Raw genomic sequence first — 16,018 nt, forward strand, 5'->3', positions numbered from 1 at the left:
AAAGTACTCATTATGCAGAATGTCCCATTTCAGAAAGTTTTCAAATGTGGAAAATGCATAAAAGATCCTTGTGAGCTTGTAGAGTAGAAGTTGTGAGCTTGTAAGTAGAAGTAAAAGTACTGAAAATGTGAAATACTCAAGTAAAGTAAAAAATACCTAAAAATTTTACTTAAGTACAGTACTTGAGTACATGTACTTAGTTACTTTACACCACTGTGCTGTAGTATGATGAAGTATAACGGATAAAAACACAAAAAGTTGTAAGAATATGGAGGTTTCTGCCCGACAACGACAATTTACTTGTTACACATCTTCAACAACAACTCCCCCCACCCACCCCACTGTCGTGGAATTCTGTATCAATCAGCAATCGATAAGGCACATCGGAGTCGAGACAATATTCTAGGTGGTGATGATTTATGCTTTATATACATGATCATCATGGTCAGAAGTACATTAACACTCATGTCAGCGGTACGGTAGTTCTGCCTCGAGCACAGGGCAGAGATCATAGTTATACTGTTAGCTGCCTGGAGGAGAAACTGAACCATAACAAGATAGGCCGTACCAAAACGATATAGCTATTAGGCCTAGTGGAGATATTTAGACTCTTACAAGCTGTCAAATATCATAATGTATTGTAGAAGTATTATAAGTGATGGTAAAATATAAAGGTTCGATATAAGCAGCCATATAACTTCTTCCTCACCACCTCTCTCTCTCTCTCTCTCTCTCTCTCTCTCTCTCTCTCTCTCTCTCTCTCTCTCTCTCTCTCCATGCAGTTCCAGCAGCCCACGGAGCAGTACCCTCCGCTGCGCTTCGGGACGGTGCCAAACGGCAGCACCGAGGAGAACATCCGCTCCAACTACCCCGACATGCACCAGTTCATGATACGCAATAACCAGAAGGGCGTCGAGGAGGCCATCGAAAACCTGAAGACTGGGTGAGGAGGGGGACGGGGGGTACGGGAGGTGGGGGGAGGGGGGAGGGGACACATTAAAGTGCCTCTCTCATCCGGTCTTCCCGCTTGTAAACCATAATTGCTCACTCTCACCCCCACAGGCCACAAACTAGAAAACAGCAGGCTGCGCCAAGAAACGATGTCACTAACACTAAAACAAGCAGATTTTTATTTCCTTCATATCTCTCTCTCTCTCTCCCTCTCCCTCTCCCTCTCCCTCTCTCTCTCTCTCTCTCTCTCTCTCTCTCTCTCTCGCTCTCTTCGTTTCCACTTTAATTCAGATTTCCCTCGACATGGCGGGCCAATTAGCAGATGTTGTTTACCTGCTTGCAACCTGTTTGGCACTATGACGAGTGCTTTGCCTAAAGGAGCTCGGCTAACCGCCTGTCGTGCTTCCCGAAACCCAAGGAGATGATCACGGAACAGCTCAAACAAATAAATAAAAAATAAAGTGCGAGCGGAAAACATTCTTTTTAATCCATTCAATACGGGAACACATCTGTGTCATTTTAGATTTCTTTGGCTATTAAAAAATAGCAGATATACAAGCTGCTCATAGCGAGTGCCACGCTATGAGCTTAATTGTAGATCTTGCTATTTTTGAAAAATCTTGAACATTTGTGCAAATCTTTGCATATATATTTTCACATTTGTAAAATATAATATTCCAGGGACCCCCTGAAGCAAAGATGTGAGTTGCAAATGTTGGCTTTCGAAAATATATATTCAAAGATTTTACAAAAATAGCAGATCTACAAGCTCATATATCTGCTATTTTTGCATAGCCAAAGAAATATAAAATGACAGAGACGCGTTCCCGGATTGAATGGGTTAATAATGCATGCTAGCAACAACCGCAGTATGTCTTTGTGTGTGTGTGTGTGTGTGTGTGTGTGTGTGTGTGTGTGTGTGTGTGTGTGTGTGTGTGTGTGTGTGTGTGTGTGTGTGTGTGTGTGTGTGTGTGTGTGTGTGTGTGTGTGTGTGTGTGTGCGCGTGTGTAGGGGGGAGTTATATGCTGTCATGGAGAAAGCAGCCTCATCAGCACACTGAGCACATTGCCGTTCGGGCATCGCCTCGCGTTATACTATTAGTTTTCTTTACACGTGTGCTTTATTATGCACTCATGTCATCAGCAAAGTACACCGTAAACACCATGTACACTTAGTGTGTTTGATGTAGGAGGAGGGAGAGAGGAGAGGGAAGGAGGGAGGAAGTGATGGAGAGAGAAGGGGGGGGGGGAGCGGGGTTGAAAGAGACAGACATGGGGAAAAGACGGACGAAACGAGGGAGCTAAGGAGGGGGCAGGGAGGAAAATGAAGAGAGAGAGGAAACGGTTGGTGGGGAGAGAAAGAGGGAACAGAAAGAGTGAGAGAAGGATGGAGATAATGAAAGGAAGAAGAAGATGAAAGGATGGAAGGATGCGAGGGAAGGGAGCGCGATTGAGGGAGCGGGGAAAGTCGATGCAGAGTCGATGCAGATGAGTTGGCAAACGCTTAATGGGGCGATCCAATGTACAGTACATGTGCACGGCACACACGCACGGCACACACGCACACGCACACACACACACACACACACACACACACACACACACACACACACACACACACACACACACACACACACACACACACACACACACACACACACACGCTCACACGCTATTTCTGAGAATCTGTGTACATAAGCGTTAAGTTGTATTTGATGTTGCAATTAATCTATCTACAGTATCTGTCAGCAAAGGGAGCTAATAGTAATCAAACATAATATGGATTGTAGGTTTAATTTAGCTCAGGGTTTGCTGTGTCTACACAAAGTTTACAGCATTTCTTTACTGGGGTGTGAAGTACACTACTCCCTCCCACCATCTCTCTCTCTCTCTCTCACACACACACACTTTGTCTCTCTGTTCATCGACTTTCAGTAGCTTCAGAGGTGGGTAAAGTAACCAAAAGCTGGACTCAAGAAAAAGTATTGTTATTTTAATTAACAATGACTTTTGTAGAAGTAAAAGTAGTCATCCAAATAACTACTGTATTAAGAGGAAGACAGTACCTATAGTGAAACATCCTACTCAAGTGCAGAGTTACTTCACAGGATCTGATCTGACAATTAAATGTGCAACATCGCATGTCCGTCCGACTGTAGTTCACGTATCACAAGAACCGCGTGACCGACCGACTTCAAACTCGTCGCGCACGTCACCTACAACCAGAGGGAGTTGAATCCATCAGATAGGCGGTATAGTCCAGAACCGCCGATCCAACCGATCCACATATGGGAATATGACATCAGAGATTTCCATATATGGGCATAAAAGGGACACAGACAGACAGAAGGGTATTGCGTAACTGAGTGGGGCATGCATTTCCAACTTGCATCGTTCCTGACTTGCGACTAGTTGTTTAAAATAATCAGACCTGATTTACATGTGGCCCAAATGTAAATGAATAAAAGTCATGTTTTTTTCTTCACCATTATGCAAGTTGCATTAACACATTGAATGCCAGTCGCGTAGATCTACGCGAACCTATTTAAAGCCGCAGCGTGCCAGTCGCGTAGATCTACGCGAACCGCCGATTCCCATGTTAAGTGCCCCAGGTGCACTTTCCGAATTTTTTTGATCCATTTCCGTTTCCGGTTTCCGGTCGGAAACGGAATTATTCGGGTTCCGGTTTTTTCGATCGTATCCGCTTCCTGTCTGGGATCCTGTTTAAAACTCGATTTTCTCTGGTTGTTGTTTTTCTCCTCGCTGATCACTGTTTACAGTTGATCGGCTGTAGCTTCAAGATGGCGGCACGGATTTGGAAACTGTTTTCGCTCGCCGTTTCTCACGGATCCGCTGTGTGTTTAGAACCAAATGAACGCGCACTTTTAACTTATTTAGCGAGGTCTGTGGCGACATGAAAAAAACTAAAAAACAACAATAAAACGCTGGCACTGGTGAGTACATTATGAGATTAAACTCTGGCATGGAATGTGTTAAAGCTACTCTTTCAAGTACATTTTATTCAAAAAGAATAAATTGTAACTCGTTACTTCCCTGCTCTGCAAATATCTCCCCTTTCTCACCCACGGCTCTTTTGCTTCTTAAATTTTTTTACCAGTGGTGGAAAGTAGCTACGTAAGTACATTTTACTTAAGTACTGTACTTAAGTACAGGTTTTAGGTACTTTTACTTTACTGGAGTATTTCTCATTTTCAATACTTTTACTTCTGCTCCACTACATCTCAGAGGCAAATATTATACTTTTACTCCACTAAAATTATTTGAAAACTTTGTAGATTCTGATGATTATTACAAAACATACATTACCCACTTCAGCCCTATACATTTCGGCCATTTGAAAATAGCCGATCTACAAGATGTTGTAGATTGGCTATTTTCATTTTTTTTTTACACACTTTATATTTTGATGTACATTTTGAATTCTGGACTTTTACTTGTAAGGGCACGGTCACACCGCATTTTTATTTTACCTATGGGGCGGAATCTGCCAATGCTTTTTCAATGAGAATGGCATGGTTTGATGGTCTTGCGCATCTTTCCGTGTGTCGCGCACACCACAGATTTTTACACAGCTCCCTCCATTGATATGCCATTCAAATGATCTATTCTTTCAATCCCTCCCTCTTTGCATTCCTCACTTCCATCACTCCTGCTCCCTCAATCATTACCATTCAAATTATCTCATCTCTTCTCTCCCATCCTTCACCCTCTCCTCTTCTATCCTCATCTCACTCTCACCTCTCCTTCTCACTCTCTCTCTCTCTCTCTCACCACTCTCTCTTCACCACCGTCTCATCCTGCTAGCGCTCTCGCCTGCTCACGCTCACTCATGCACGCACACACACATTTTTTATTTATTAGAACGTATTATATCTACAGTGACATCACTCCCTTTGTGAATAGAGGAAGGGAATTGACAGTGTGTTGGAGGTGTTGGATTTGGCTCCTTTTTGTGGCTCGGGAGCTTGAAAAACGAATATTTAGACTTCCCCTCTTAATTTTTCATGTTGCAGCTCCCTGCACTACAATACTTAACCATACTGTAGTTTTGTGCTGGGACTGAAAAATGTATCACTGTATACCAGTGGTGTAAAGTAACTAAGTACATTTATTTAGGAGCATACAACAGCAGTGACACAGACATGTTATTTTGAATAAATACTCTAAATAATAGTGTAGCACCTCATTCTTATGCTTTACTCATAAGAACTGCCAGGAAAAGAAACATAGTGTCTTGACTAACTTGGAAGAACACTTAGTTTATGATCTGCAGTTCATTATTAATGATCATCTTGACCTTGAAGCCTAGGGAATTGTGTTTTGTTGAAAGCCTGTTGAGTTTTGTGCTTATTGTTACGATCAGGGAAAGTGGACCCATGCCGACACAAAGAGTGGAATGGAATCAGATTTTAAAAAGGCGGTTATTGTAGGAATGAAGGGGAACACAAACTGTGTGTTGTGGCAGTGAAATGACACCAACAGAGTACCATAGTTCTGTTGAATGCTTGCATACAATGACAATAAAAGGGATTCTGAATGAGAGGAGCAGGCAGTGTGGAGAATAGAGAGGCAAATGGTCGATGGCTGAGCTGGAGGGTCGATGACAGAGCAGAGGGTGGCGGGTTGAGGATCAGCTCCTGGGCGGTGGCAGGTGAGGTGAACAGGCACATGAGGTGAACAGCAGTGGTGGAAAGTAACTAAATGCATTTACTTTTTTTGAGGTATTTGTACTTTACTTGAGTATTTCCAATTTCCGACACTTTTACTTGCACTCCACTACATCTCAGAGGCAAATATTGTACTTTTTCTCCACTACAATTATTTGAAAAGTTTAGTTGCAAGTTACTTTTCAGATATAAATTATGCTATTATGAAACATACATTAACCACTTTAGCCCTATTTTATAAATAGGCTATTTGAAAATAGCAGATCTACAAGCTCACAACTCGTTGTTAGCTTGTAGATCTGCTATTTACCAATACTTTTGTTCTTTGTAAATGTGTTATTCTGGACTTTTACTTGTAACAGAGTATTTCTATATTGCAGTATTGGTACTTTTACTTTAAGTAAAGAATTTGAGTACTTTTTCCACCACTGGTGAAAATGTAGCCTTGTTCCCAGCCTTAATCATCTGCGAAGAGAAAAGCCTGGTCACGACCTAATGCAGAAAGTGTCTATAGGGGCGGGACTTCCGTCGTACGTATTTCCCCCGGATTTTTTTTTTTTTGACCAATCACAACACTTGTTTCATTCATGGAGAATGAAAATAGATTTGTAAAGCGTCAACGTCATTTCCTTGTCGGTACTTCCGCCATGTTCTGGTACTTCCGTTTAGACGCTCAACCGGTAAGGTCTTGCCCAGCGTGAGGCACATGAGGTGAACAGAAACATGAGGTGAACAGGCACATGAGGTGAACAGAAACATGAGGTGAACAGGCACATGAGGTGAACAGAAACATGAGGTGAACAGGCACATGAGGTGAACAGGCACATGAGGTGAACAGGCACATGAGGTGAACAGGCACATGAGGTGAGCAAGCAGGGTGACCGGGGGGTTTGTCATCCTGGGGCACAAGGAGACACACGGTAAGTACTAGTAAAGCCATAACACAAAAATAGCTCACAAAATACTACTGCAGAGTGTCTGGAAGCAAGGTTGAAGCAGCAATCACGCCATGAGTGCATGGGTGGAGGACCGTAGAGTAGATTTACTGTTTGAGCTGAGGACTTGATCAGACTTGTGCTCACTGCAGGTACAGTATAAGGTGAATGAACCAGGATCACATTCCACACAAACAAACCAACAAACAAACAAACAAACAGTGGTGGAAAAAGTACTTAAATGTTTTACTTAAGTAAAAGCATCAATACTGCCATGTAGAAGTACTCTGTTACAAGTAAAAGTCCGGAATTAAACGTGAGTAAAAGTACAACAGTATTGGTATCAAAATGTACTTAAAGTACCAAAATTAAAAGTACAATTTTTTTTGAAAATAGCAGATCTACAGTACAAGTTCACAACGCGTCGTGATGCGACGCGTTGTGAGCTTGTAGATCGGCTATTTTAGGTATAAAATAGGGCTACAGTATAAGTGGTTAACGTATGTGGAAATAGTTCAGGAAAGTAAAAGTACAGTAAATGTACTTAGTTACTTTACACCACTGCAAACAAACACGTGCGCAGGGAAACAGGAGACACAGGAGACACAGGAGACACAGGGAAACACAAGGTGAGTGGTGCTTGATTTACACATGGCCGTAGCGGAGTTGCGTGCAAAAAAATAGCGGATCTTCACATATCGCTCTCACAACGCTCCACGGCGTGTTTCGAGCTTACGGATCTGCTATATCCGGCCCCTCGACACTGGCGCCCGTCTGATTGTTATGTCAGGCTTAGAGGCACGGCAGGGCTGTGACACTTCTAGATGACTCAATGAGCGCTCCAATCAGGAACTCCAGTGCAGCTTGGCAGAAAGCTCCCTGCATTGCTTTTTATAATAATGTCTTCTCTCTCTCCCTCAATCTCTCTCTCTCTCTCTCTCCCTCTCTCGCCATTTCCCTTTCCGATTGCTTCATGCATAGTCTCTCCTTTCCATTCACTCACTCATTCGTTCTCTCTCCCATATATCCCTCTCTCCTCCTTTTCCTCGTTCTCGTCGTCTTCCCCGCTTCCTCCCTGGTCTCCTTTAACAATGATCAATGTTTAACCCCACTATCCTCTCTCTCTTTCCCTCTTGCCCCCCTCCCCTCTCCCCCTCTCCTGTAGTAAGCTGGATGCCTTCATCTATGATGCTGCGGTTCTGAACTACATGGCGAGGAAGGATGAGGGGTGTAAGGTAGTGTACAATATCCACCACCACAAGTCTCTGAAGAGAACATCTGGCACTGCATGAAACAAGTAGCCTGGTAAACCCTCCCTCCGGAAAATCTCATTTCCATTTGATTTCAGGAATGAGTCTGGCCTGAAGGCTTGTATGGGCGTTTCTAGCGCATTACCAAAAAAACGAGCCTATCAGCGTCGTCGCTCATCGTTCTGTGATTGACAGCGAAAGTTGGCCAATCAGGTGGCGAGTTCGAGTGAGCCCGAATGGCACCGAGTGCAGCCTGAATGCAGCCGACAAAACACGAACGGCAGCCATCTTTTCTGTGCGCTATTTTCTCCGCTGTTTTTTTACTTAAAAAAGCTCTCAAACTTCTATTTTGAGGCACGGAATTTACTTATAAGATATCGTTCGGATAGAATTTAGTTGTTTAACTTCATATATGTGGTCAATTAATCATGACAGAGCCTATTTAAAAATAAAAATTTAGAGAACCAGCAGGGGTGGGCAGTGACACGCATGTATCCGAATAAGGCAAACTATTTTGGGCATGGCCGTCTCAAAAGTCCTGTTGCGTCACATTAGTCTGGAAGTGGTAAAAATGCACTGGCTGAAGTGGGAAACAGCTGATTGGCTGAAGGGGTTGTCAGTCAACGGTATTACTCCCGCCCAACTCCAGCCCACAGCCAAAATTGCAGAATGGGCGATCATGCCAGACTCACTCCTGAAATAAATTACAAATGAGATTTCCGGAGGGAGGGTTTACCAGGCTATGAAACAAGGGGTATTCGTAAAAAATACATTTGCATATTCTCATGTTAATGTTGATTGGATGGATGTCTGTCATTGTACAAGGATGTACCTAGAATCTGTACTTCTAACGGTTGAAAAACTGCAGCAGCTTTGGTTAATTGCTCCTGCTGTAGCCCTATAAGCTTTCAAATGGCCCGTCTTTGTTCACAGAACAGAGTGTCTGCTAGTAAAATAAGATGGGGAGCAGGGGGAGAAGTTTAATTTAACAGGTTGGGCTGATTTTATTCACAGAGGTTTGTATGGCCATGAGACCTACGGTAGCAGTGAGGCAGGAGGGAATACATTGACAGAGTCAAAGCCGGTGGTGAAAATGTAAATGGCCTCCAAAGCATCCGCAATATGCAGTCAACCAGTGTTGATTTTTACAGCAAATTTTGATTTAGTTTTAGTCATAGTCTTTTGAATAAAATTCCATTTAGTGTCAGTCATATTCTAGTCATCTGAAATGTTTTGGTTTTTGTTTTAGTCGACTAAATATCATGAGATTTTAGTCGACTAAATATACAGTTGTTTTAGTCACCTAAAATGTGTTTTAGCAGGCCTTGATGGCGTCGTAATGCCTGATTTTACACTTGGTTGCATGCTGAAAATAGCCAATCTACAAGCTCACAACACAAGCTTGTAGATCTGCTATTTTCAGAGCGCAACACCCGAGCGCAACCAAACATAAAATTACGTATCTTAGTTCTACTGGATCTCTTCTCCACTTGTCACTCCCTAACATTTTAGTCTAGTTTTTATTTGTTGACGTCGACAAAATAGTCAATATATTTAGTCTTAGTTTTAGTCATCATAGCTTAGTTTTTATTTCGTTTTTATTTCGTTTTTGTCAGTGAAAAAAGGTAGAAGCCTTTTTCATCATAGTTTTAGTCGACAATTTCAACACTGCAGTCAACACACTTGTCATCTCCACTACGGAATCCGAATGTGACTTCAGCCAAATTAATATTATCAGTAGAATGAGGGCCACCCTGGGAGTTGAATGCTTATCGGCTTTGATGTCCACACAGACATGCATGCACACACCCCTTTTCTACCTCTGTTCTGTCTCTTCTATAGTGCAGGGCCCTGTACCTGTGTGCTGTTTTAGAGAACTGCTCATCCAATCGACTTCAGACTCGATACTGCGCTTCCTTTAGTCCTTAGCAATGCAATACCATACATACATACATACATACATACATACATACATACATACATACATACATACATACATACATACATACATACATACATACATACATACATACAGGAATGTGTGGAATACAGCACAGCACAGCGCGCACACATCATCGCATTCAAATGTTCCAAACTCTTGTTGTTTCCACTGTATTGTAAAACATGTAAAATGTGCGTTCTTCCAAGTTCAACATTTAATCAATGACACAATCGGACGCATTCATTTCGTCTCTCAGCATGACGGAGCTTAAATTATCTTTTTTTTTCTTCCTGGGCCCTGTTGCTTTATTTATGAGTTGATATTTGATAAGAACCCCCTGGTAGAAAGTATTAAAATTATGGACAGTGCTCATTTGTTTCATTGTCCTTAGGAGAGTAATGTTTCATGAATGAATTATGAATTTGCCTGTACCACAGTTATTATTACTGGTGGGTGCTTGTCCATATTCATTTCTCTACTGGTTATTTTGCTGCTGTGCAGCGCCTGTGTAGTTTATGAAGGGAGCATCAATATTGGGAGTTGAGCGTGTTTTTTTTTTTGTGAACAAACCAGAAGAGTGTTAGCAGTTAAACTGCAGTCACATTTGTCTTTGTCTCCCAGCCCTCTTCCACTCCCCCCCCCCCACCCCCGCTCTCACTTTCTCTCTGTGCCTTCCACATTCACTGCCAATGACGTATTTTGACGCATGTCAATCCAATCACACACCGCCATTGACGTATTATGACGTATGATGGTGTTTTCAGTGTTTACGCTAGAGGGCGCTCTTCGCCGACCTATGAGTGATCCTATATGACTTCTGGAGAAGAGTAAACCCGGAAATAACGTGATCGCAACAAACCCAGCCCTGTCCGATCTATTGTTAAAGATCGTTTTTCTCTGCTTTCTTGTTTTTTTCTGCGTTTTTGGCGAGAACAAGCTATGTTCAACAGCCAATAACTAAAGAGGGTCGCGGTGACACGCTTTTTTCCCCCCCCGATGGAAGCAGAGACACTCCTCCGTCTTTTGCGACACTCTGTGTGTCGATCGTCCTGGAGCGAAATATTCTGTGGTTCTTGAAAGGTTTGTAAAAACGCTCAAAAACGCTGGCAAGGGCTGATTTATTTACTCCGGCAGTCAATGAGTTGAGAGCTCACACACACAAAACAAAAGAAGTTAATGGTGTGATGTGACAATAAAGTTTATTCTGATTCTGATTCTCCCCCTCTCTGCCCTCGCACCCCCCCCCCCCCCTCCCCCTTATCCCTCTACACCACCACTCTCTCCGTCTCCTCCAACCCTGTGCCAGGTGATGACCATCGGTTCGGGCAAGGTGTTCGCCACCACGGGCTACGGCATCGCCCTGCACAAGAACTCCCGCTGGAAGAGACCCCTGGACCTCGCCCTGCTACAGCTGGTGGGAGACGGTGAGAGGCCCGAGAATGGAACACATTATGGAAGTAGAAGGAGTGGGGAAGAGAGGGTGGAGGAAAGCACACAAACAAGGATAGTCATTGGGGAAGACAAAACAGACAGAGGAGGGAACGTTAAAGGGGAGGGCGAAGACAGGGGAGGTGGGAGGAGAAGAAAAAAAAATGTGTGTCCCCTTAAAGAGATAGTTCACCCCCAAAATGACTTTTTTTTCTATCGATTACTCACCCCATGGAGACTTGAATTTATGGAGATGTTTTCGTTTTTGTCGCATTCCTAAGCTTATAATTTGATGACCTGCCGGAAATGATTGGCTTAGGAATGCGAAAAAAACAAAAACATATCCACGAATTCAAGGCTTCATGGGGTGTGTATGTAATTGATAGAAAACAAGTAATTTTTTGGGTGAACTATCCCTTTAAGTGTGTCCCCTTTTATACTGAAAATATCCGCTCTATAAGCTCACAACGTGTCGCGTCGCGGATGCTTACCGATCGGATGTTTTCAGTCGCCGGGCGCCCTTGTGTGACGTAGCATACATTTGGGTATTTACCAAATACTTTTGCACATCCCTGGCATGTGTCCTCTGCAAAGTAGTACCGCCCTAACTAATTAGGAGCAACGGATGTCATTATGGCGCCTTGGGGAGCGGTTAGGGGGGCTAGATGTCTTGCTCAGGGACACTTTGACACGTAGCCATGGGTGAGCCGGGGGGTTCCAACCGATGACTTTCCGATTCCCAGACGGCCTCTCTATACCCACTCAGCTATGGATGATATGAGTGTAGGAAGGGTGGGGAGAGAGAGAGAGAGAGAGAGAGAGAGAGAGAGAGAGAGAGAGAGAGAGAGAGAGAGAGAGAGAGAGGACAAGGACAGAAAAAGGGGGAGAGACAGAGACGGAGCCGAGAGGTCAGAAGAGAGAGGAGAAGTAAAATGACAGTTAAGATAAATGAATCCCTTGTTCTTCTCTTGCCCTTTAGTTTAACCCATTCAATCCGGGAACGCATCTCTGTCATTTTAGGTTTCTTTGGTTGTTAAAAAATAGCAGATATACAAGCGCGGCACTCGGTCCAGCGCTATGAGCTTGTAGATCTGCTATTTTTTCCAAAATCTTGAAAATGTGTGCAAATCTTGGCTCAGGTGGATAAATCTATATCTTTTTAAAGCGAACATTTGTAAAATATTTTGTTCCAGGGACCTCCAGAAGCAAAGATTTGAGTTACAAATATTCGCTTTAAAAATATATATATTCAAAGATTTGCACACATTTTCACGATTAAAAATAAATAAATTGCCAAAGTATGAAATAATGGTTATAGCTCAAATCTAAAATGCCACAGATCCCGTTCCCGGATTGAATGGGTTAAAACGAACCAGAAGACAGAGAGAGCATGGGGGGCAGAGGTCAAATCCGCAGAGACTTATTTTACACGAGTTCCGTTTTGTAAAGTAACTTGTAGGAGCAATCAAGACGCGCTTTGCTGAAGCGACGCGGCACTTCTCTTCCTCCTCCAGGCTGATTTCACCGGCTAGGCTATGGAGAAATTCATTAATTGTCAGCTTAATTTGGCGGCTCTGGGACGCTCTAGCTGCTAGGCAATTAGCGAGCTTAAGAGAAGCGAGCCCTGAGTGCTGCTGGAGACGGTGGAATCCCCGGAATGATGGAGCCGGACCGGCTCTCAACTCCCAGCAAAGTCTGTTTGCACTATTTCACTCCAAATTAAGGGTAGGGTAAGTCATTTTCTTTGGTTAAAATAAGTGTTAAATAGCTCTATATTCTGATATAGACTAGAGTGTTTGTTCAGTAACAGGAGTCTCCATGTCTCTCCAGCTCTTTATTAAACAGAGAATTCATTTTCGGCTCAGGATTCCAATTTGATCCAATAAGGATAGAGAACATCAGACAGGAGGATACAGATTAAACAAGTGAACCTGGAAGTAATGACTCAAAAGAAATGAGCAGACAAAGTTGGAACTGAAACACTATCAAAATGAAGCTGATAAATGGGTACTCTCTCCTGATTGGCTGAAATGGTGTCACCTACCTGAAAATGAATTGTCTGTTTATTAAACAGCTGGAGAGACAGGAAGACTCCTGTTACTGAACAAACACTCTATAGCAATGATTACTATCAGAATATAGTGCTTTAACCTTTTAACAAAAAACCTTTTTGTTTTAATAAAAAAGATAGTTACCCTACCTTTAAATACAGGCCAGTTCGGAAAAATCTAAGTGATTTCCAACACAGCGTCTACACATCTCTCTCTCTCTCTCTCTCTCTCTCTCTCTCTCTCTCTCTCTCCTCTCTCTCTCTCTCTCTCTCTCTCTCTCTCTCTCTCTCTCTCTCTCTCTCTCTCTCTCTCACACACACACACACACACACACACGCTATATAGGCCTATATATAATATAATATATCATATTTACAGAAGCAGGCTTCTAACAAAAACTAAAAAGTAACAGCACGGTTTTCTGAGGACATGGTGAAACAGCATTGCGACAGAAGTTGTCTGCATTCATGTTTGTTTTGAAAGATCTTACTTTTTGTTCTTCTTCCTTTTCTCTAGCTGTGGTTATATTGACTTTGTGTAGTCGGCTATAATCAATGGAACTGGAAAGGAAAGGAAAGGAAAGGGGCACAACTAAGTTTATTTCTGCTCTGTGCTGGGATTTGAAGTTAGGCGCTGAATAGGTGACAGTTTTGGCAGGTTGGCAGAATTCAAGTGTACGTTTTAATTGAACCACAGAACATAGTAGCATGAAAGCAATTGTCACACGCTGTCAAAGTCTGCTTATTTGGTGAAGAAACAATTTCTGTCTGCTTTGTTTTTTTGTTCTTTTATCAGCCAAAACAAAGGAGTACATTTTATTTTTCATAATGTGTAAATGTTGTTATCCAATTGAAGTGAGAAATATCACTTGAGTTTATAGGGAGATTAGGGACCAGCATGCAAAGAGAGTTTTGTTCACTTGACTCTTTTTTTTTAAATCTCAAAACCAGAATTTAGTGAGATGCTGTACCTTGCTGTATGTTAGTAGGAACAAGACTCTCCGCTTTCTTGTAGCACAACAAACATACAGCTGATGTTTGGTAACATTTTATATTCAGGGCAAATTACCTACCATATTGGTAAACACAGAGGTCATCTGATAATCCTATAGTCCTGTGTTAATCGGCATGTCAATAATTAAACGTATTTATTTTATTTTATCGTGTTTTCTTTTAGTTTTCTATGTGCCTTTTTTCTGCCTCTTCCTGCATTGAACATTTTAAATGAAAGTTTTGACAACATATGTTGTGCAAATTCAGGAGGCCGATCTTGCTACAGGATCTTGCTATCCGTGAGGGATGAGGACATTTCAGTAAAATACAGACTACGCTTATTTGAATGCCACAAAAAACATAGACATGGGGGGTGGTAATTTCTAAATTAGCTGAGGTCCCCCCAGGTAATACTATTCCCGTGGGAATAGGGCTTAAAGCAGTGGCGGAACAACTCAAAGCCGGGCCGGGAGGCACAGCACAGTGTCAGTGATCAGGCCCCCCCTGCGCACCCCACACAATTTTGCGGGTTTTCGGCGGATTCTGTCACTTTTTGGGGGGCTTTTTGTCACTTTATTTCGGTTTTAGGGTTAGGGTAGGGTTAGGTTAGGGTTATGTTGTTTAATTCTTATTTTTGCCTGATTTTACCGATTTATTATCTGACGGCCCGGGACCCTCCTGGGTCGCGGGCCCGGAGGCGGCCGCCTCCCTGGCCTCCCCGGATGCTCCGCCACTGGCTTAAAGGGTGCGGATTCTGACGATGCTTTTCGATGGGAACGGAGCGTTTCTTTTCCGGAAATCCACGAATGGCAACAAACCGCTCCGTTCCCATTGAAAAGCATTGTCAGAATCCGCCCGCATAGGCAGAATTAAAGTTTGTGTGACTGCACCCTAAGAATCAATTAGAGAGATCTTGAGATTTCTCAATAAACAGAAAACCTGCCAGGAAGGCACAGGCGAGGGCATTACGCACACCGGGAGCACACATTTTAAATTAAAACGAGGACAATAAGTTAAGTCCTGCTCAAGGACTTACAACAGATGCCAATATGTACACAGGGTTCTCTTTCACAACAGCACAGACCTGAACTTGGCCTCTCCTACGCATCTGTGTCATTTTACATTTCTTTGGCTATGCAAAAATAGCAGATCAAAAGCTCATAGCTGATGAGCTTGTAGATCTGCTATTTTTGAAAAATCTTGAAAATGTGTGCAAATCTATATATATTTTTTTTAAAGCGAACATTAGTAACTCAAATCTTTGCTTCTGGGGGTCTCTGGAACAAAATATTTTGCGATGGGGGCCAAATACATATCTAAAAATATTTTCTAAATCCTAACAGTATGTTGTTCCAACTTTTCCATGTCAAGGACCCACAAAATTATACTGTATGTATTTGGCCACGGACCCGCATCTCAAAATATGCTGTTCCAGGGACCTCCAGAAGCATATATATATATATATATTCAAAGATTTGCACAAATTGTCCACGATAAAAAAAAAAAATAGCAGATCTACAAGCTCATGCCGCGCTATGAGCTTGTATGTCTGCTATTTTTGAATGGCCAAAGACATCTAAAAATGACACAGATGCGTTCCTGGATTGAATGGGTTAAATAACTGTGACTAGAGGTTTGGGCGCCCTCACATCTAGATGTTCTCCTAACCCCTCTCCTCTCTCCCCCCTCTCCTATCCTCCCCTCCCCTCCCCTCCTCACCCCCTCCCCTCTCTCCTCTCCTCTCCTCTCCTCTCCTCTCCTCTCCTCTCCTCTCCTCTCCTC

General features: G+C 42.8%; 1 protein-coding gene across 1 annotated transcript in view; it reads left to right on the forward strand.

Annotated features, from left to right (window-relative positions):
* Window positions 1-16,018, forward strand: part of grin2da (glutamate receptor, ionotropic, N-methyl D-aspartate 2D, a) — a gene marked incomplete at both ends in the record, with an annotated part of 249,084 nt that overhangs the window by 209,561 nt on the left and 23,505 nt on the right. The window contains 3 exons of the mRNA XM_080442541.1: window positions 783-943; window positions 7,739-7,808; window positions 11,072-11,189. Of these exons, the coding sequence (XP_080298667.1) occupies window positions 783-943; window positions 7,739-7,808; window positions 11,072-11,189 (349 nt within the window). The remainder of the gene's footprint in view (window positions 1-782; window positions 944-7,738; window positions 7,809-11,071; window positions 11,190-16,018) is intronic.

The sequence above is a fragment of the Gymnoscopelus braueri genome (genome assembly GCF_963280865.1).
Source record: "Gymnoscopelus braueri genome assembly, chromosome: 11".
In the NCBI taxonomy this organism is placed as follows: domain Eukaryota; kingdom Metazoa; phylum Chordata; class Actinopteri; order Myctophiformes; family Myctophidae; genus Gymnoscopelus; species Gymnoscopelus braueri.